The sequence below is a fragment of the Pipistrellus hanaki genome (assembly GCF_964339955.1).
Source record: "Pipistrellus hanaki genome assembly, contig: scaffold_72, whole genome shotgun sequence".
NCBI classification, from domain to species: domain Eukaryota; kingdom Metazoa; phylum Chordata; class Mammalia; order Chiroptera; family Vespertilionidae; genus Pipistrellus; species Pipistrellus hanaki.
In genome coordinates, this window is record NW_028182263.1 from 28,306 (window position 1) to 50,037 (window position 21,732).

At 45.8% G+C, this 21,732-nt stretch overlaps 1 protein-coding gene across 2 annotated transcripts; it reads right to left on the reverse strand.

The window, feature by feature from the left end:
* Nucleotides 1-614: 614 nt before the first annotated feature.
* On the reverse strand, nucleotides 615-20,771 carry LOC311616143 (granulocyte-macrophage colony-stimulating factor receptor subunit alpha-like). Of its 2 annotated transcripts, XM_084907377.1 has the most exons (8): nucleotides 20,675-20,771; nucleotides 18,432-18,571; nucleotides 16,400-16,526; nucleotides 14,729-14,858; nucleotides 13,271-13,455; nucleotides 12,044-12,177; nucleotides 3,265-3,400; nucleotides 615-1,015 (listed from the first exon to the last, which is right to left on the reverse strand). In XM_084907377.1, the coding sequence occupies exons 1-8, from the start codon at nucleotides 20,745-20,747 to the stop codon at nucleotides 789-791; spliced, it is 1,152 nt and encodes a 383-aa protein (XP_084763503.1). In that variant the 5' UTR covers nucleotides 20,748-20,771; the 3' UTR covers nucleotides 615-788. The 2 variants fall into 2 exon arrangements, with proteins under 2 accessions (XP_084763503.1, XP_084763502.1); XM_084907376.1 differs by lacking the exon at nucleotides 20,675-20,771 and having other exon boundaries at nucleotides 18,432-19,076.
* Nucleotides 20,772-21,732: the final 961 nt, after the last annotated feature.

A 21,732-nucleotide genomic window follows, 5' to 3' on the forward strand; every position in this document is an offset into this window, starting at 1 on the left:
ACAAGGAGAAGGAGAAGACGAATGAGAAGAAGAAGAACACGGAGAAGAAGAAGAAGGAGAAGAAGAAAAGAAGAAGAAGAAGAAGAAGAAGAAGAAGAAGAGAAGAAGAAGAAGAAGAAGGAAGGAGGAGGAGGAGGAGGAGGAGGAGGAGGAGGAGGAGGAGAAGAAGGAGAAGAAGAAGAAAAGAAGAAGAAGAAGAAGAAGAAGGAGAAGAAGAAGAATAAGAAGAAGAAGAACAAGGAGAAGAAGAAGTATAAGAAGACAACGGAGAAGAAGAACAAAAGAACAAGAAGAAAAAGAAGATCAAGAACAACAAGAACAAGAAGAACAAGGAGAAGAAGACCAAGAAGAAGAAGACAAAGAACAACAGCAACAACAAAAAGAAGAACAACAGCAACCACAAGAACAAGAAGAGGAAGATGATGAAGAAGAAGAAGTAGAAGGAGAAGAACAAGAAGAAGAGGAAAATTAACAACAACAACAAGAAGAACAACAAGATTTTTTTTAATTGATTTCAGAGAGGAAGGGAGAGAAAGAGAGGGAGAGAGAGAGAGAGAGAGAGAGAGAGAGAGAGAGAGAGAGAAAGAAACATCCATGAGGAGAGAGAATCACCGACCGGCTGCCTCCTGCACGCCCCCCACTGGGGATGTGCCCTCAGCCACCACCAAGGCCCATGCCCTTGACCTGGAGGGAATCGAACCCGGGACCCCTCCCGTCCAGCAGGCCGATGACGCTCTACCCACTGAGCCACACCAGCCAGGGCTCAGAGCATAACATGTTTGAGTTCTTTATTTTTGTGTGTGTGTGTGTGTGTGTGTGTCTGTTTGTTCTGTCTGTGAGAGTGGCGTGGGCATCGGGGTGGGGGTTGCGGGGTTGGGGTGACGGGTCAAGGGTGAAGGGTCAGGGGTCGGGGGTCGTACCTCGTACATGAAGACCGTGATGCCCAGGGTGGCCGCCCCCACCACCATCCCCACTAGGGGGACGGGGAAGCCGCCAGGACCCTGGTCTGCGAGGCCTGAGGGTGGGGGGGGGGGGAGAGAGAAGAAGAGACAGAGGGTCAGAGTGGACCCCAGTCTTTTTTTTTTTTTTCTTTAATATTTTTTATTGATTTTTTCACAGAGAGGAAGGGAGAGGGAGTCAGAAACATCGGAGAGAGAAACATCGACCAGCTGCCTCCCGCACGCCCCCCACTGGGGATGTGCCCTCAGCCACGCAGGTCCATGCCCTTGACCCCGGGGACTCGATCCCGGGACCCTTCCGTCCGCAGGCCGACGCTCTGCCCACTGAGCCACACTGGCTTCCGGCATGGACCCCAGTCCGGATCCCTCAGTTTCCTCCTCCCGCGTCTCATCCACAGACAACAAGGAGGGGAGAGAGAGGGTATGTGTGACTTGTGCAAGGCGAGATGCTTCTCTCTCTCTCTCTCTCTCTCTCTCTCTCTCTCTTTCTCTCTCTCCCTCTCCCTACCTCTCTGAAATTAAAAAAAAAAACCTGCACAAATAAAAAAGAAATATGCAAATTGACCGGACCACCACGACGCCCACCAGCCAATCAGGAGCACGTATGCAAATGAAGGCAACAAAGATGGCGGGCTGATTTGCATACACAGGCACGGAAGGACCTCTGGGCCCAGGAAAGCTGGGATCCTATCATCTTGTGAGGTTTTTTTTTCTTATTTTTTTTATTTTAATTTTTTATAAAAATACATTTTATCGATTTTTTTTTTTTTACCGAGAGGAAGGGAGAGGGACAGAGACTCAGAAACATCCAAGATGAGAGAGAATCATCCACCAGCTGCCTCCTGCACGCCCCCCACTGGGGATGTGCCCTCAGCCACCACCGAGGTCCATGCCCTTGACCGGGTGGAATCGAACCCGGGACCTTCCCGTCCGCAGGCCGATGCTCTCTAACCACTGAGCCACACCGGCCTGGGCCCTGTGAGTTTTTTTTCTTTTTTTTTTTTTTAAATTTAATTAATTTTTTTTTTTAAATTTAGAAATTGGGCTGCTTAGTCTCAACATATTTGAATGAAGTCAATTATCTAATTAGCATGATATTTAAAAATTTTTTTTTTTTTTTAAATTTTAATTAATTATTTTTGGCCAGGTCTGTGGGGCCAGCGTGTTAGGAGTCGACGCAAGGCATGCTGGGAGTTGCTCAGTCATCCTTGTGACTTCGGCGCCCTCTGCTGGCCGAGAGGAGAAGTGCATGATGGGGAACTCGGAGCCGGGAGAGCAGGACGGCCGGGCCCTGGGGGTGACGTCCCAGCATTGGGGGTGGGGGGGCGGGCAGCTGGGGACAGACAGACCCACCCCCATGGGTCTTCTCTCTCTCTCTCTCTCTCTCTCTTTCTCTTTCTTTCTTTCTTTCTTTCCTTCTTTCTTTCTTTCTTTCTTTCTTTCTTTCTTTCTTTCTTTCTCTTTCTTTCTTTCTTTCTTTCTTTCTTTCTTTCTTTCTCTCTCTCTCTCTTTCTTTCTTTCTTTCTCTCTTTCTCTCTCTTTCTTTCTCTTTCTTTTTTCTTCCTTTCTCTCTTTTTCTTTCTTTCTTTCTTTCTTTCTTTCTTTCTTTCTTTCTTTCTTTCCTTGTTTCTCTTTTTTCTCTTTTATTCTCTCTCTCTCTCTCTCTCTCTCTCTCTCTCTCTCTCTCTCCTTTCTATCTTTTTTCTCTCTTTTTCTCTCTCTTTCTTACTTTCTCTCTCTCTCTTTCTCTTCCTTTCTCTCTCTCTGTCTCTCTCTCTCTTTCTCTCTTTCTTTCTTTCTCCTTTCTTTTTTCTTTTCTTTTCTTTTCTTTTCTTTTCTTTTCTTTTCTTTTCTTTTCTTTTCTTTTCTTTCTTTCTTTCTTTCTTTCTTTCTTTCTTTCTTTCTTTCTTTCTTTCTTTCTTTCTTTCTCTTCCTTCCCCCCTCTCTCTGTCTTCCTCTATCTTTTTTTCTTTCTTTCTCTTTTTTCTTTTTTTTCCTCTTTCATTCTTTCTATTTCTTTACTCCTCTCTCTCTCTCTCTCTCTCTCTCTCTCTCTCTCTCTCTCTCTCTTTTCTTGCAGGAATCTCCATGCACCAGGCCTCTAGCAATTTTATCTTTTATTTTTTAAAGAACCAGAAAGACCAGGAGTGATGGCTCGGACACCAGCTTCCTTGTTCTCACACCGAGGAGAAGCCACGCGGAGGCCGCGGACGGACGGACGGACGGACGGCGGGCAGGCGGCCGAGGGGCCAGGCCGGTGACCTCTGAACCCGGCGGGTCCCCCCCCCCCACCCCCCGGACTCACCGAACCTGACGGCGGGGGTCCAGTCGCTCCAGATCTCTCCGCGCAGGAACCTCACTCGCACCCGGACCGTGTGGCCGCCTCTCTCCGGGGACCCGGGCAGCAGGTACACGTTCTCTTCTCTTCCCCGGAGCAGAACCTTCCGGAAAAATCCAGGCACCCCCCCCCCCCCGTGAGCGCCCCAAAAAGGGACGAAGGAGGAGGTTGGGTGTGAGGGCTGGAGGGGGGTCCATTCTCAGGTCCCATTCTCACCATTTTCCTCCTCATGGAAACCGCGAATTAAAAAAAAAAAAAAAAAGCTTTTGGGAGCCCCTGGCCGGTGCGGCTCAGTGGTTAGAGCCGCCGGCCTGCTGGACGGAAGGGTCCCGGGTTCGATTCCATCCGGGGTCAAGGGCATGGGCCTCGGTGGTGGCTGAGGGCACATCCCCAGTGGGGGGCGTGCAGGAGGCAGCTGGTGGGTGTGTCTCTCTCTCCCTCTCCTATCCTCTCTGTAAAAAAAAAAAATCAATTAAAAATATATTTTTTCTTAAAAAATAAAAAATAAATTTAAAAAATGCCATGGATCCGCGGTCCCTGTCTCTCTACTGACCTCTAGTGGCCAAAGCGTGTATTTACTTTTTTTTTTTTTTGCTTTGCCCGAAACCGGTGCGGCTCAGTGGTTAGAGCCGCCGGCCTGCTGTGCGGGAGGGTCCCGGGTTCGATTCCCGGGTCCAGGGCTCCGTCCCCAGGTGGGGGGCGTGCAGGAGGCAGCCGGTCTGTGATTCTCTCTCTCTCTCTCTCTCTCTCTCCTCATGGGTGTTTCTCTCTCTTTCTCTCTCTCTCTTTGTTCCTCTCTGACATCCATGAAAGAAATCCTATAGAATATAAAGCCTACTATGCTAAGTGTCAGGTGGACAGGTTGGCTGTTCAACAAATCAAAGAGCCGTATGCTAATGACATGCTAACGACATGCTAATGATGTGCTGATGATATGCAAATGCAACTCAACTGCTTGCTATGACGTGCACTGACCAACAGGGGGCAGATGGTTGACCGGTCGACCGGTCGCTATGACGTGCACTGACCAACAGGGGGCAGATGGTTGACCGGCCGACCGGTCGCTATGACTTGCACTGACCACCAGGGGGCAGTCGATCAGCTTGAGCAAAAACTCTGCCTTTGAAGGGGCGTCCAGTGAATCCTATAGAATAAAAGCCTAATATGCTAAGTTGCCCAGCAGGCTGTTCAGCCAATCAGGGTGTAATATGCTAATGATAGGCTAATGAGGCAAAACACTTGCTATGACGTGCACTGACCACCAGGGGGCAGACGGCCGACCGGCCGACCGGTCGCTATGACGCGCACTGACCACCAGGGGGCAGACGGCCGACCGGCCGACCGCTCGCTATGACGCGCACTGACCACCAGGGGGCAGACAGCCGACCGGCCGACCGGTCGCTATGAAGTGCACTGACCACCAGGGGGCAGACAGCCGACCGGCCGACCGGTCGCTATGCCGTGCACTGACCACCAGGGGGCAGACTGTCGACCGGCCGACCGGTCGCTATGACGCGCACTGACCACCAGGGGGCAGACGGCCGACCGGCCGACCGCTCGCTATGACGCGCACTGACCACCAGGGGGCAGACTGTCGACCGGCCGACCGGTCGCTATGACGCGCACTGACCACCAGGGGGCAGACAGCCGACCGGCCGACCGCTCGCTATGACGCGCACTGACCACCAGGGGGCAGACAGCCGACCGGCCGACCGGTCGCTATGAAGTGCACTGACCACCAGGGGGCAGACGGCCGACCGGCCGACCGGTCGCTATGACGTGCACTGACCACCAGGGGGCAGACGGCCGACCGGCCGACCGGTCGCTATGACGCGCACTGACCACCAGGGGGCAGACAGCTGACCGGCCGACCGGTCGCTATATATAATCAGGTGCACAGATTCATGCACAGAGCCTCTCGCAAATATTTTTTTAAAAAATAGAGAAAAAATATACGTACAGAGTCTTGCCTGGAGGAACTTCCCTGGCGAAAAAGCAAAGGAAAGAAGAGCAGACGGTTCAGAGGCTGAGTTTTTCAACAAAAAACATGAATTTTAAAAGCAGGGATTTTAAACCCCGAACCTTTGAGTTTGTGGGAATTTTGTTTTGAGATGAAAATAGTTGGGATTCGACAGATGGAGGGGGAAATAAAAATAAAAAAAAAAATAATAATAATAACAATAATAATAAAATCCTTCTGGGTCCTGGCTGGTGTGGCTCAGTGGTTGGCTGAGCGTCGACCCAGGAACCAGCAGGTCCCGGGTTCGATTCCCGGCCGAGGGCACAGGCCCGGGTTGCGGGCTCCATCCCCAGCCAGTAGGGGGCGTGCAGGAGGCAGCTGGTCCATGATTCTCTCGCCTCATGGATGTTTCTCTCTCTCTCTCTCTCTCTCTCTCTCTCTCTCTTTCTCTCTCTCTCTCTCTCTCTCTCTCTCTCTCTCCTCTCTGAAAGCAATAAAAACCTATTTTTTTAAAAGATAAAAACAAATATTTTATTTTATTTTTTAAATAATATACTTTATTGATTTAAAAATATTTATATTTTATTGTTTTTTTTTTTTTTTTTTTTTTTTTGCAGAGAGGAAGGGAGAGGGAGAGAGAGAGCCAGAAACACCGATGATGAGAGAGAAAAACATCGATCAGCTGCCTCCTGCACGCCCCCCACTGGGGATGTGCCCTCAGCCACCCAGGCCCATGCCCTTGACCGGGAATCGAACCCGGGACCCTTCAAGTCCGCAGGCCGACGCTCTGTCCACTGAGCCACACCGGTTTTGGTTAAAAACATATTTTTTTAAAAAATAAAAATGATTGTGTAAAACAAACAAAGAAGCGGATGGATGGATGGCGCTCTTATGGCGGAGGTGATATGATCTGGATGTGGAGATGGAGACAGAGATATAGAGACAGAGATAGATAGAGATAGAGATAGAGATAGAGATATAGATAGAGACATAGACATAGACATATAGACAGACATATAGATAGATTTAGACATAGACATAGACATAGACAGAGACATAGACATAGAGACAGAGATATAGATAGAGATAGAGAAATAGATAGACATATAGATAGATTTAGATATAGACATAGACATAGGTATAGATATAGATGAGATAGAGATAGAGATAGAGATAAACATAGAGATAGATATAGGTATGGATACGGATATGGATACAGATATGGAGATAGAGATAGAGATAGAGATAGAGAGATAGTGATAGAGATGGAGAGATATAGATAGATATAGTTAGAGACGGAGACAAGAGATATAGATAGAGATATGGAAGCAGAGATAGAGAGAGATAGAGAGATAGAGATAGAGATAGAGATAGACATAGACATAGACATAGATATAGACACAGATAGAGACAGAGATATAGGACAGAGATATAGATAGAGATAGAGATAGGGATAGAGACATAGTATAGATATATAGACATAGACATAGATATAGATGAGATAGAGATAGATAGATATGGATTTAGATATGGATATAGATATAGATACTGATGAGATAGATATAGATATAGATATAGATAAAGGTATAGATATAGAGATAGAGATAGACATAGAGATAAACATAGAGATAGATATAGATATGGGTACGGATATGGATATAGATATGGAGATAGAGATAGAGATAGAGATGGAGAGATAGAGATAGATATGGTTAGAGACAGAGACAGAGATAGAGATATGGAGACAGAGATAGAGAGAGATATAGATATGTTATAGATCTAGATCTAGATATATAGATATGAAGATATAGATATAGCTATAGATAGATATAGATGTAGATAGAGATATGATATGGATATACATATAGATATGATATGGATATAGTGATAGAGATCGAAATAGAGATAGAGATATAGAGATATAGATATATATACATTGATATGGATATAGACATAGACATAGACATAGAAATAGATATAGATGAGATAGATATAGATATAGATACAGAGATAGACATATCGATAAACATAGAGATAGATATAGATATGGGTACGGATATGGATATAGATATGGAGATAGAGATAGAGATAGAGATAGATATAGTTAGAGACGGAGACAGAGATATAGATAGAGATATGGAGGCAGAGATAGAGAGAGATAGAGATAGAGATAGAGAGAGAGATAGACATAGAGATAGAGATAGAGATAGATATAGATATAGACATAGACATAGACATAGACACAGATAGAGACAGAGATATAGGACAGAGATATAGATAGAGCTAGAGATATAGACATAGGTTTAAATATAGATATAGGTATAGAAATAGATATATAGATGATATAGAGATAGATATAGAGATAGAGATAGAGATAGAGATAAACATAGAGATATAGATATGGGTACGGATATGGATATAGATATGGAAATAGAGATAGAGAGATAGAGATAGAGATAGAGATATAGATAGAGACATAGACATAGACATAGACAGAGACATAGACATAGAGACAGAGATATAGATAGAGATAGAGAAATAGATAGACATATAGATAAATTTAGATATAGACATAGACATAGGTATAGATATAGATGAGATAGAGATAGAGATAGAGATAAACATAGAGATAGATATAGGTATGGATACGGATATGGATACAGATATGGAGATAGAGATAGAGATAGAGATAGAGAGATAGTGATAGAGATGGAGAGATATAGATAGATATAGTTAGAGACGGAGACAGAGATATAGATAGAGATATGGAAGCAGAGATAGAGAGAGATAGAGAGATAGAGATAGAGATAGAGATAGACATAGACATAGACATAGACATAGACAGACATAGACATAGACATAGATATAGACACAGATAGAGACAGAGATATAGGACAGAGATATAGATAGAGATAGAGATAGGGATAGAGACATAGTATAGATATATAGACATAGACATAGATATAGATGAGATAGAGATAGATAGATATGGATATAGATATGGATATAGATATAGATACTGATGAGATAGATATAGATATAGATATAGATAAAGGTATAGATATAGAGATAGAGATAGACATAGAGATAAACATAGAGATAGATATAGATATGGGTACGGATATGGATATAGATATGGAGATAGAGATAGAGATAGAGATGGAGAGATAGAGATAGATATGGTTAGAGACAGAGACAGAGATAGAGATATGGAGACAGAGATAGAGAGAGATATAGATATGTTATAGATCTAGATCTAGATATATAGATATGAAGATATAGATATAGCTATAGATAGATATAGATGTAGATAGAGATATGATATGGATATACATATAGATATGATGTGGATATAGTGATAGAGATCGAAATAGAGATAGAGATATAGAGATATAGATATATATACATTGATATGGATATAGACATAGACATAGACATAGAAATAGATATAGATGAGATAGATATAGATATAGATATAGATACAGAGATAGACATATCGATAAACATAGAGATAGAGATAGATATGGGTACGGATATGGATATAGATATGGAGATAGAGATAGAGATAGAGATAGATATAGTTAGAGACGGAGACAGAGATATAGATAGAGATATGGAGGCAGAGATAGAGAGAGATAGAGATAGAGATAGAGAGAGAGATAGACATAGAGATAGAGATAGAGATAGATATAGATATAGACATAGACATAGACATAGACACAGATAGAGACAGAGATATAGGACAGAGATATAGATAGAGCTAGAGATATAGACATAGGTATAAATATAGATATAGGTATAGAAATAGATATATAGATGATATAGAGATAGATATAGAGATAGAGATAGAGATAGAGATAAACATAGAGATAGATATAGATATGGGTACGGATATGGATATAGATATGGAAATAGAGATAGAGAGATAGAGATAGAGATAGAGATATAGATAGAGACATAGACATAGACATAGACAGAGACATAGACATAGAGACAGAGATATAGATAGAGATAGAGAAATAGATAGACATATAGATAGATTTAGATATAGATATAGACATTGGTATAGATATAGATGAGATAGAGATAGAGATAGAGATAAACATAGAGATAGATATAGGTATGGATACGGATATGGATACAGATATGGATGAGATAGAGATAGAGATAGAGAGATAGTGATAGAGATGGAGAGATATAGATAGATATAGTTAGAGACGGAGACAGAGATATAGATAGAGATATGGAAGCAGAGATAGAGAGAGATAGAGAGATAAAGATAGAGATAGAGATAGACATAGACATAGACATAGATATAGACACAGATAGAGACAGAGATATAGGACAGAGATATAGATAGAGATAGAGATAGGGATAGAGACATAGTATAGATATATAGACATAGACATAGATATAGATGAGATAGAGATAGATAGATATGGATATAGATATGGATATAGATATAGATACTGATGAGATAGATATAGATATAGATATAGATAAAGGTATAGATATAGAGATAGAGATAGACATAGAGATAAACATAGAGATAGATATAGATATGGGTACGGATATGGATATAGATATGGAGATAGAGATAGAGATAGAGATGGAGAGATAGAGATAGATATGGTTAGAGACAGAGACAGAGATAGAGATATGGAGACAGAGATAGAGAGAGATATAGATATGTTATAGATCTAGATCTAGATATATAGATATGAAGATATAGATATAGCTATAGATAGATATAGATGTAGATAGAGATATGATATGGATATACATATAGATATGATGTGGATATAGTGATAGAGATCGAAATAGAGATAGAGATATAGAGATATAGATATATATACATTGATATGGATATAGACATAGACATAGACATAGAAATAGATATAGATGAGATAGATATAGATATAGATATAGATACAGAGATAGACATATCGATAAACATAGAGATAGAGATAGATATGGGTACGGATATGGATATAGATATGGAGATAGAGATAGAGATAGAGATAGATATAGTTAGATACGGAGACAGAGATATAGATAGAGATATGGAGGCAGAGATAGAGAGAGATAGAGATAGAGATAGAGAGAGAGATAGACATAGAGATAGAGATAGAGATAGATATAGATATAGACATAGACATAGACATAGACACAGATAGAGACAGAGATATAGGACAGAGATATAGATAGAGCTAGAGATATAGACATAGGTATAAATATAGATATAGGTATAGAAATAGATATATAGATGATATAGAGATAGATATAGAGATAGAGATAGAGATAGAGATAAACATAGAGATAGATATAGATATGGGTACGGATATGGATATAGATATGGAAATAGAGATAGAGAGATAGAGATAGAGATGATAGAGAGATATAGATAGATATAGTTAGAGACGGAGACAGATATAGATAGAGATATGGAAGCAGAGATAGAGAGAGATAGAGAGAGAGATAGATATAGACATAGACATAGATAGACATAGACATAGACATAGACATAGACACAGATAGAGACAGAGATATAGACATAGACATAGACATAGACAGAGATAGAGATAGAGATATAGACATAGATATAGATATAGATATAGAGATAGAGATAGACATAGAGATAAACATAGAGATAGATATAGATATGGGTACAGATATGGATACAGATATGGATATGGAGATAGAGATAGAGATATATAGATAGATATAGTTGGAGACAGAGACAGAGATGTAGATAGAGATATGGAGGCAGAGATAGAGAGAGATAGAGATAGAGATACAGAGATGTAGAGAGATATAGGTATAGATATAGATATAGATATGATTTGGATATAGAGATAGAAATAGAGATATAGAGATAGAGATATATATATATACATAGATATGGATAGAGACATAGACATGAACATAGACATAGATATAGATACAGATGATATAGATATTGATATGGATATAGATATGATATAAATATAGACATAGACATAAACATAGATATAGATATAGCTATAGATGATATGGATATGGATATAGATATGGATACGGATATGGATATAGATATGGATATGGAGATATAGATAGAGATAGAGAAATAGAGATAGATATAGTTAGAGACAGAGACAGAGATATAGATAGAGATAGATAGAGATCGAGATAGAGATACAGAGATGTAGAGAGATATAGATATAGATATGATATGGATGTAGAGATAGAGATAGAGATATAGAGATATAGATATATATACATAGATATAGATATAGACATAGACACAGACATAGACAAGACATAGATATAGACATAGATATAGATACAGATATAGATATAGATATAGATGATATAGATATATAGATACAGATACAGATATAGATATAGATATAGATATAGACATAGACATAGACATAGATACAGATGATATAGATATGGATATGGATATAGATATAGACATAGATATAGATATGATACAGATATAGATATAGATATAGACATAGACATAGAGACATAGACATAGACATAGATATAGATATAGATATAGACATAGACATAGATATAGATACATATGATATAGATATAGATATAAATAGATATATATATAGATTATATAGATATAGACATAGATATCGATATAGATTTAGATGATATCGATATAAATACAGACGTAGACATGGATATATCGACGATGTAGACATGGATATGGGTAGATCATGGACCGCAGATCCCGCTGGGGACCGGGCGGGGGAGCTGAAGGGCCCGCCCCCCAGGCCCCGCCCTCACCTCGCGCCGCACGCCCAGCTCGAAGCACAGCGCGTGGCCCGCCGCCTCGAACCGCAGCCGCGGGGGGTCCCAGCGGATCACGTGGTGCGTCCCGTTATCCCGGACGCTGAGGTTGGCCGGCGGGTCGAACTTTTCTTTAAAAAAAAATAAAATACAGAAAATAAAACAACAAGAAACAGGACACAACCAGCTGCTCTGAGGCCCATGAGCGGAGTGAACAGACTCTTAGGATTCTCTTCTCCGGGTTCATCGGGATTATTTTTAAATATTTATCCTCGGAGCGGCCGGAGGAGGGTGGTATCTATCTATCTATCTATCTATCTATCTATCTATCTATTCATCTATCTATCTATCTATCTATCTATCTATCTATTTAACTATTCATATATCTATGTATCTATCTATCATCTATCCATATCTATCTATCTATCATCTATCTATCTATCTATCAATCAATCTATCTATCTATCTATCTATCTATCCATATCTATCTATCTATCTATCATCTATCTATCTATCTATCTATGTATCTATCTATCTATTCATCTATCTATCTATCTATTCATCTATCTATCTATCTATCTATTCATCTATCTATCTATCTATCTATCTAACTATTCATATATCTAGTATCTATCTATCTATCATCTATCTAATTATTCATATATCTATTTATCTAACTATTCATCTATCTATCTATCTATCTATCTATCTATCTACCTATCTATTCATCCAGCAAACATCTATATCTATCTATCTATCTATCTATCTATCTATCTATCTATCCATCCATCTAACATCTATATCTATCTATCTATCTATCTATCTATCTATCTATCTATCTATTTATCTAACTATTCACCTATCTATCTATCTATCTATCTATCTATCTATCTATCTATCTACCTATCTATCCATCCAGCAAACATCTATATCTATCTATCTATCTATCTATCTATCTATCTATCTATCTATCCGTCCGTCTATCTATCATCTATTATCTGTCTATTCATCTATCTATCTATCTATTTATCTATAATTATCTCTATCATTTAGCTATCTATCTATTCATCTATCTATCATCTATCTATCTATCTATCTATCATCTATCTATCTATCTATTTATCTATAATTATCTCTATCATTCATCTATCTATCCATTCATCTATCTATGTATCTGGTCCATTTTTGGGGGTAAGGAACCCCGGGGTGGGGGCGCGGTCTCACCGATCCGCACGCCGCTGACGGGGGGCACGTCGGTGAACTGCACGGGGCCGCGCGCGCTGGAGCCGTTGATCAGGAAGGAGTAGGAGTCCGCCAGCTCGGACCCGAGCAGCGTGTCAAAGCGGCAGGCCACGCGGGTGCCCCGGGCGTCCGCCTCGTACCGGGGGCATTCCAGCGGGTCCCGGCGCCTGCAAATGCCCAGGAGGGGGGGTGAGGGCCTGGTCGCCCCCAACTGCCCTCCCCTGCAGGCCTGGTCCCCCCCTAACTGCCCTCCCCTGCAGGCCTGGTTCCCCCCCTAACTGCCCTCCCCTGCAGGCCTGGTCACCCCCTAACTGCCCTCCCCTGCAGGCCTGATCGCCCCTAACTGCCCTCCTCTGCTGGCCTGATTGCCCCTAACTGCCCTCCCTGCAGGCCTGATGGCCCCTAACTGCCCTCCCCTGCAGGCCTGGTCGCCCCTAACTGCCCTCCCCTGCAGGCCTGATTGCCCCTAACTGCCCTCCCTTGCAGGCCTGGTCCCCCCCAACTGCCCTCCCTGCAGGCCTGATCGCCCCTAACTGCCCTCCCCTGCAGGCCTGGTCGCCCCTAACTGCCCTCCCCTGCAGGCCTGGTCGCCCCTAACTGCCCTCCCCTGCAGGCCTGGTCGCCCCCTAACTGCCCTCCCCTGCAGGCCTGGTCGCCCCTAACTGCCCTCCCCTGCAGGCCTGATTGCCCCTAACTGCCCTCCCCTGCAGGCCTGGTCGCCCCCAACTGCCCTCCCCTGCAGGCCTGGTCACCCCCTAACTGCCCTCCCCTGCAGGCCTGGTCGCCCCTAACTGCCCTCCCCTGCAGGCCTGGTCACCCCTAACTGCCCTCCCCTGCAGGCCTGGCCGCCCCTAACTGCCCTCCCCTGTCAGTCTGATCGCCCCTAACTGCCCTCCCCTGTCAGTCTGATCGCCCCTAACTGCCCTCCCCTGCAGGCCTGGTCGCCCCTAACTGCCCTCCCCTGCAGGCCTGGTGGCCCCTAACTGCCCTCCCCTGCAGGCCTGGTGGCCCCTAACTGCCCTCCCCTGCAGGCCTGGTCGCCCCCAACTGCCCTCCCCTGCAGGCCTGGTCGCCCCTAACTGCCCTCCCCTGCAGGCCTGGTGGCCCCTAACTGCCCTCCCCTGCAGGCCTGGTCGCCCCCAACTGCCCTCCCCTGCAGAGAGAGAGAGAGAGAGAGAGAGAGAGAGAGAAACATCCATGAAGAGAGAGAGAGAGAGAATCACAGACCGGCCGACCCCCCCCTGCACGCCCCCTCCTGGCTGGGGATGGAGCCTGCAAACCCGGGGCCTGTGGCCCTCGACCGGGAATCGAACCGGTGAACCTCCTGGTTCACAGGGCAGACGCTCTAACCGCTGAGCCACACTGGCCGGGACGGCCTTGGATTTCGGTGGGACCCCCACCCCCCGGTCGGCCCCCCACCCCCGGCCGGTCCCCGCTCACCCCGATCTCCAGCCGAACAGCCGGTACTGGACGTCGGCCGGGGCGGCCGGTCCCGGGTTCCAGCCGCAGTGCATGCGGCTCAGGTTGTAGATGAGGCAGGAGAAATTCGAGGCCCCTGACCCCTCTGGGCCTGGGGGACACGAGGGGGGAAAAAAATCCTTAAAAAAAAGGTCATTTCTAAAACGTTTAACCAATAAAGAATTTAAATATATATATATTTTAAATTGATTTTTTGCAGAGAGGAAGGGAGAGGGATAGAGAGCTAGATATTTTATTTTATTTAAAATATATTTTATTGTTTGTTGTTTTTTTTTACAGAGAGGAATGGAGAGGGATAGGGAGCTCGATTTTTTATTTTATTTTATTTTATTTAAAATATATTCTATTGAGTTTTTTTTTTTTTTTACAGAGAGAAAGGGAGAGGGATAGAGAGCTAGATTTTTTATTTTATTTTATTTTATTTAAAATATATTTTATTGATTTTTTTTTCAGAGAGGAAGGGAGAGGGATAAAGAGCTAGATTTCTTATTTTATTTTATTTTATTTTATTTAAAATATATTTTATTGTTTTGTTTTTTTTTTACAGAGAGGAAGGAAGAGGGATAGGGAGCTAGATTGTTTGTTTTATTTTATTTTATTTAAAATATATTTTATTGATTTTTTTTTACACAGAGAGGAAGAGAGAGGGAAAGAGAGTCAGAAACATCGATGATGAGAGAGACACATCCATCCGCTGCCTCTTGCACGCCCCCCACTGGGGATGTGCCCTCAGCCACCCAGGTCCACGCCCTTGACCAGGGAATCGAACCCGGGACCCTTCCGTCCGCAGGCCGGCGCTCTATCCACTGAGCCACACCGGATTTGGCTTTAATTTTATATTTTACTTATTTTATTACATTTTATTTATTTTATTTTACTGTATTTTATTTTACTTTTTTATTTTATTTTATTTTACTTTTCTCCTTTTAACTTAAAATATATTTTACTGCTTTTTTCACAGAGAGGAAGGGAGAGGGAAAGAGAGTCAGAAACATCGATGATGAGAGAGACACATCCATCCGCTGCCTCCTGCACGCCCCCCACTGGGGATGTGCCCTCAGCCACCCAGGTCCACGCCCTTGACCGGGAATCGAACCCGGGACCCTTCCGTCCAGCAGGCCGAGGCTCTATCCACTGAGCCACAACCGTCAGGGCTAAAAAATATACTTTAGTTTACTTTATTTTATTTTATTTAAGAGAATTTTAGTGATTTTATTTTAGCCAAACTGTGTATTTATTGATTTCAGAGAAGAAAGGAGAGAGAGAGAGAGAGAGAAACATCCATGATGAGAGAGACACATCCATCAGCCGCCTCCTGCACGCCCCCCACTGGGGATGTGCCCTCAGCCACCAAGGCCCACGCCCTTGACCTGGGAATCGAACCCGGGACCCTTCCGTCCGCAGGCCGACGCTCTACCCACCGAGCCACACCGGCCGGGGGATAAAATAAATTTTTTTAAAAAAAATAAATCCTTCCCGCTGGCCCTCCCCCCCTCCCCAGGCCCTCCGGGCCCTCGGACCCGGGGCCCCTCCTGACCGTGGGGTCCGAGCCGGCCGCTCGGAGGACCCGGAGGATGTTGGGGTCCCCTGTGTGTGTGGGGGGGGGGATTGGGGGGGGCGTGCAGTTCTCACCCGGATTCCGGAATTCCAGGACCGACCGGAAGGGGGTGCCCTCGGCCGTGCCCTCCACCGTGAGGGTTGCCCCGCGGTGCAGGACGGCGTTCGGGAAGTGACAGGAGTAACCGCCCTTGGCCGTGACCTGGGACAGAGGCGAGGTCAAAGGTCAAGGTCATGGGGGTCAAGGTCAAGGTCAAAGGCCACAACCAAAGGTCAAAGGTCAAGGTCGAGGTCACAGCAAAAAAAAAAAAACAACCACAGTCAAAAGGTCAGTGCCAAGTTCACGAAAAAAGTCACAGTCAAAGGTCACAGTCAAGAGGTTACGACAAAAGGTCACCGTTAAAGGTCACGGTCAAGGTCATGACAAAGAGTCACGGTCAGGGGTCACGGCCAAAAGGTCGCAACAAGAAGGGTCACGGTCAAAGGGTCACGACAAAAAGGACACAGTCAAAAGGTCACGGTCAAAGGTCAAGGTCAAGGTCACAACAACAACAACAAAATCACGGCCAAAAGGTCAGCGCCAAGGTCACGAAAAAAGTCACTGTCAAACGTCACAGTCAAAAGGTTACGACAAGAGGTCACCGTTAAAGGCCACGGTCAAGGTCATGACAAAAAGTCACGGTCAGAGGCCACGGCCAAAAGGTCACAACAAGAAGGGTCACGGTCAAAGGGTCACGACAAAAAGGACACAGTCAAAAGGTCACGGTCAAAGGTCAAGGTCAAGGTCAAGGTCATGACAAAAGTCACGGTCATAGGTCACGGCCAAAAGGTCACAACAAGAAGGGTCACGGTCAAAGGTCACGGTCAAAGGGTCACGACAAAAAGGACACGGTCAAAAGGTCACGGTGAAATGTCATGGTCAAAGGTCACGACAAAGAGGTCGCGGTCAAAGGTCACTGCAAAAAGGTCACGAGAAAAAAGTCACACTCGAATGTCACCAGTATAATGTCACAGTCAAAGGTCGTGGTCAAAGTCGCGGTTAAGGTCACGGTCAAAGGTCACAACAGAAGGTCACAGTCAAGGTCATGACAAAGAAAGGTCACGGTCAAGGTCATGGCCAAGGTCGTACGGGCAGCCTTGAAGGTGTTTCTTTTGCTTTGAATGGACACGGAGCGGCTGGAGGAGGAGGGTGATCTCTGGACACAGAATCGTACGGTCGGGATGGGTGTGTGTTTATAGGATAAAAGGCGAATGATTGGCACATTTTCTTTCATTCTCTGTCTTCTCTCTCTCTCTCTCTGTCTCTCTCTCTGTCTCTCTCTCTGTCTCTCTCTCTCTTTCTTTCTCTTTCTTTCTTTCTTTCTTTCTTTCTTTCTTTCTTCCTTTCTTTCTGTCTTCTTTCTCTTCCTTCCTTCCTTCCTTCCTTTTTCTCTTTCTTTTTCTTTCTTTATCTCTCTGTCTTCTTTCTTTCGTCTCTCTCTCTCTCTCTTTTCTCTCTCTCTTTCTTTCTTTCTTTCTTCCTTTTCTCCTTCCTTCCTTCCTTCCTCCCTCCCTCCCTCCCTCTCTCTCTCTCTCTCTCTTTCTTTCTCTTTCTTCTTCCTTACTTCCTTCCTCCCTCCCTCCCTCCTCCTTCTTCTTCTCCCCTCTCTCTCTCTCTCTCTCTCTCTCTCTCTCTCTCTTCTCTCTCTCTCTTTATTTCTTTCTCTCTTTCTTTCTTTCTTTTTCTTTCTTTCTTCCTTTTTCTCCTTCCTTCCTTCCTTCCTTCTTTCCTTCCTTCCTTCCTTCCTTCCTTCCTTCCTTCCTTCCTCCCTCCCTCCCTCCCTAACTCTCTCTCTCTCTCTCTCTCTCTTCTCTCTATCTCTCTTTCTTTCTTTCTTTCTTTCTTTCTTTCTTTCTTTCTTTCTTTCTTTCTTTCTTTCTTTCTTCCTTTTTCTCCTTTCTTCCTTCCTTCCTCCCTCCCTCCCTCCTTCTCTCTCTCTCTCTCTCTCTCTCTCTCTCTCTCTCTCTCTCTCTCAGCCAGAGCAGTAAGAGGCGTCTCACCATGAAAACCCCAGGTCCACAGGGAGCAGAGCCGGGGGCCTGGAACCCGGAGCCCGCGCACACGCACCTGCGGGAGCTGCCTGGTGGAGAATCGGGGTGGGGCGTCCAGCCGGCACTCCTGCGGGGTCACGTCCGCCCGGGACTCCCAGCTCAGGGTCTTGGTCCCCGGGTCCAGCCTCAGGTGGGAGACGGGGGGCGGAGTGTCCTCTGCGGACGGGGGACAGAGCGACACACGGACACACAGACAGGAAATAAAATAAATTACCCATGATTCCTCACCGTCCCTGCTGAGGGGAGGCCCACCCATCCCATAATCCCTCACCGTCACCTGCTTAGGTGTGACCCACCATTACCCATAATCCCTCACCGTCACCAGCTGAGGGGGGACCCACCATTACCCATAATCCCTCACCGTCACCTGCTGAGGTGTGGCCCACCATTACCCATAATCTCTCACCGTCACCTGCTGAGGGGGGCCCACCATTACCCATGATCCCTCACCGTCACCTGATTAGGTGTGGCCCACCATATCCCATAATTCCTCACCTTCCCCTGCTGAGGAGGGACCCACCATTACCCATAATCCCTCAGCGTCACCTGATTAGGTGTGGCTCACCATTTCCCATAATCCCTCCCCGTCACCTGCTTAGGGTGACCCACCATTACCCAAAATCCCTCACGTTCACTGTCACCTGATTAGGCGTGGCCCACCATTTCCATAATCTCTCCCTGTCACCTGCTTAGGAGTGACCCTCCATTACCCATAATTCCTCACTGTCCCCTGCTGAGGTGGGGCCCATCATATCCCATATTCCCTCACTGTCCCCTGCTGAGGTGGGGCCCATCATATCCCATAATCCCTCACTGTCACCTGATTAGGTCTGGCTCATCATTACCCATTATCCCTCCCTGTCACCTGCTGAGGGGGGACCCACCATTACCCATAATCCTCACAGTCACCTGTTGAGGTGGGGCCCACCATTACCCATAATCACTCACCGTCACCTGCTGGGGGGGCACCATTACCCATAATCCCTCACCATCACCTGTTGAGGTGGGACCCACCATTACCCATAATCCTTAACCGTCACCTGCTGAGGGGGGACCCAGCATTACCCATGATCCCTCACTGTCACCTGCTTAGGAGTGACCCACCATTACCCATAATTCCTCACTGTCCCCTGCTGAGGTGGGGCCCATCATATCCCATGATCCCTCACTGTCACCTGCTTAGGAGTGACCCACCATTACCCATAATTCCTCACTGTCCCCTGCTGAGGTGGGGCCCATCATATCCCATAATCCCTCACTGTCACCTGATTAGGTGTGGTGCACCATTACCCATAATCCCTCATGTTCACTGTCACCTGATTAGGCGTGGCCCACCATTTCCAATAATCCCTCCCTGTCACCTGCTTAGGAGTGACCCACCATTACCCATAATTCCTCACTGTCCCTGCTGAGGTGGGGCCCATCATATCCCATATTCCCTCACTGTCCCCTGCTGAGGTGGGGCCCATGATATCCCATAATCCCTCACTGTCACCTGATTAGGTCTGGCTCATCATTACCCATTATCCCTCCCTGTCACCTGCTGAGGGGGGACCCACCATTACCCATAATCCCTCACAGTCACCTGTTGAGGTGGGGCCCACCATTACCCATAATCACTCACCGTCACCTGCTGGGGGGGCACCATTACCCATAATCCCTCACCATCACCTGTTGAGGTGGGACCCACCATTACCCATAATCCTTAACCGTCACCTGCTGAGGGGGACCCATCATTACCACATAATCCCTCACCGTCACCTGTTTAGGAGCGACCAACCATATCCCATAATCCCTCCCTGTCACCTGATTAGGTCTGGCTCATCATTACCCATAATCCCTCCCTGTCACCTGCTTAGGAGTGACCCACCATTACCCATAATTCCTCACTGTCCCCTGCCGAGGTGGGGCCCATCATATCCCATAATCCCTCACCGTCACCTGTTTAGGAGCGACCCACCATTTCCCATAATCCCTCCCTGTCACCTGATTAGGTCTGGCTCATCATTACCCATAATCCCTCCCCGTCACCTGCTTAGGAGTGACCCACCATTACCCATAATTCCTCACTGTCCCCTGCCGAGGTGGGGCCCATCATATCCCATAATTCCTCACCGTCACCTGTTTAGGAGCGACCCACCATATCCCATAATCCCTTTCTGTCACCTGATTCTGTCTGGCTCATCATTACCCATAATCCCTCCGCGTCACCTGATTCGGTGTGGCCCACCCGTCCCCCTATCCCAGGCCGGGACCTACCCAGCTGTGTCTCTCCGCAGGATGCAAACCTCAGCAGCACCAGGAGGCCCGCGACGTCCACCAGCGGCGCCATCTCGAACCCGCAACCGGACCTGCAGGCCCTGGGAGAGGAGAGGGCGCCCAGGTCAGAGGTCACACTTCCTTCTCTCTCTCTCTCTCTCTCTCTCTCTCTCTCTCTTTTTTTTAAAAAAATATTTTTTCGTTGATGTCAGGGAGGAAGGGGAGAGAGAGAGAGAGAGAGAGAGAGAGAGAGAGAGAGAGAGAGAGAGGAGAGAGAGAGAGAAACATCCAGGAGGAGAGAGAATCAAGGACCGGCTGCCTCCCGCACGCCCCCTACTGGTTGGGGATGGAGCCCGAAACCCGGGCCTGTGCCCTTGACTGGGACTCGAACCCGGGACCCTTCTGTCTGCAGGCTGAAGCTCTATCCACTGAGCCACACTGGCCAGAGAGCTCTCTCTCTTTCTCTCTCTCTCTCTCTCTCTCTCTCTCTCCTTTGAATACATATTTTTATTGATTTTAGAGAGAGAAAGACTAATATACACGTATATACATCCTATATAACAAAAAGCCTAATATGCAAAGTGTGTGGTTGTCCGGTCGGCCGTTCAACCAATCAGAGCATCCTATGCTAATGAGATGCTAAGGCCGCTCAACAAGTCGCTATGATGTGCACTGACCACCAGGGGGCAGACAGCCGACCGGCCGACCGGTCGCTATGACGCGCACTGACCACCAGGGGGCAGACAGTCGACCGGCCGACCGGTCGCTGTGACGCGCACTGACCACCAGGGGGCAGACAGCCGACCGGCCGACCGGTCGCTATGATGCGCACTGACCACCAGGGGGCAGACCGCCGACCGGCCGACCAGTCGCTATGACGCGCACTGACCACCAGGGGGCAGACAGCCGACCGGCCGACCGGTCGCTATGATGCGCACTGACCACCAGGGGGCAGACGCTTCGACCAGCCGACCGGTCGCTATGATGCGCACTGACCACCAGGGGGCAGATGCTCCGACCAGCAGGCCAGCTGGCTGCTGGGGTCCGGCCGATGGGGA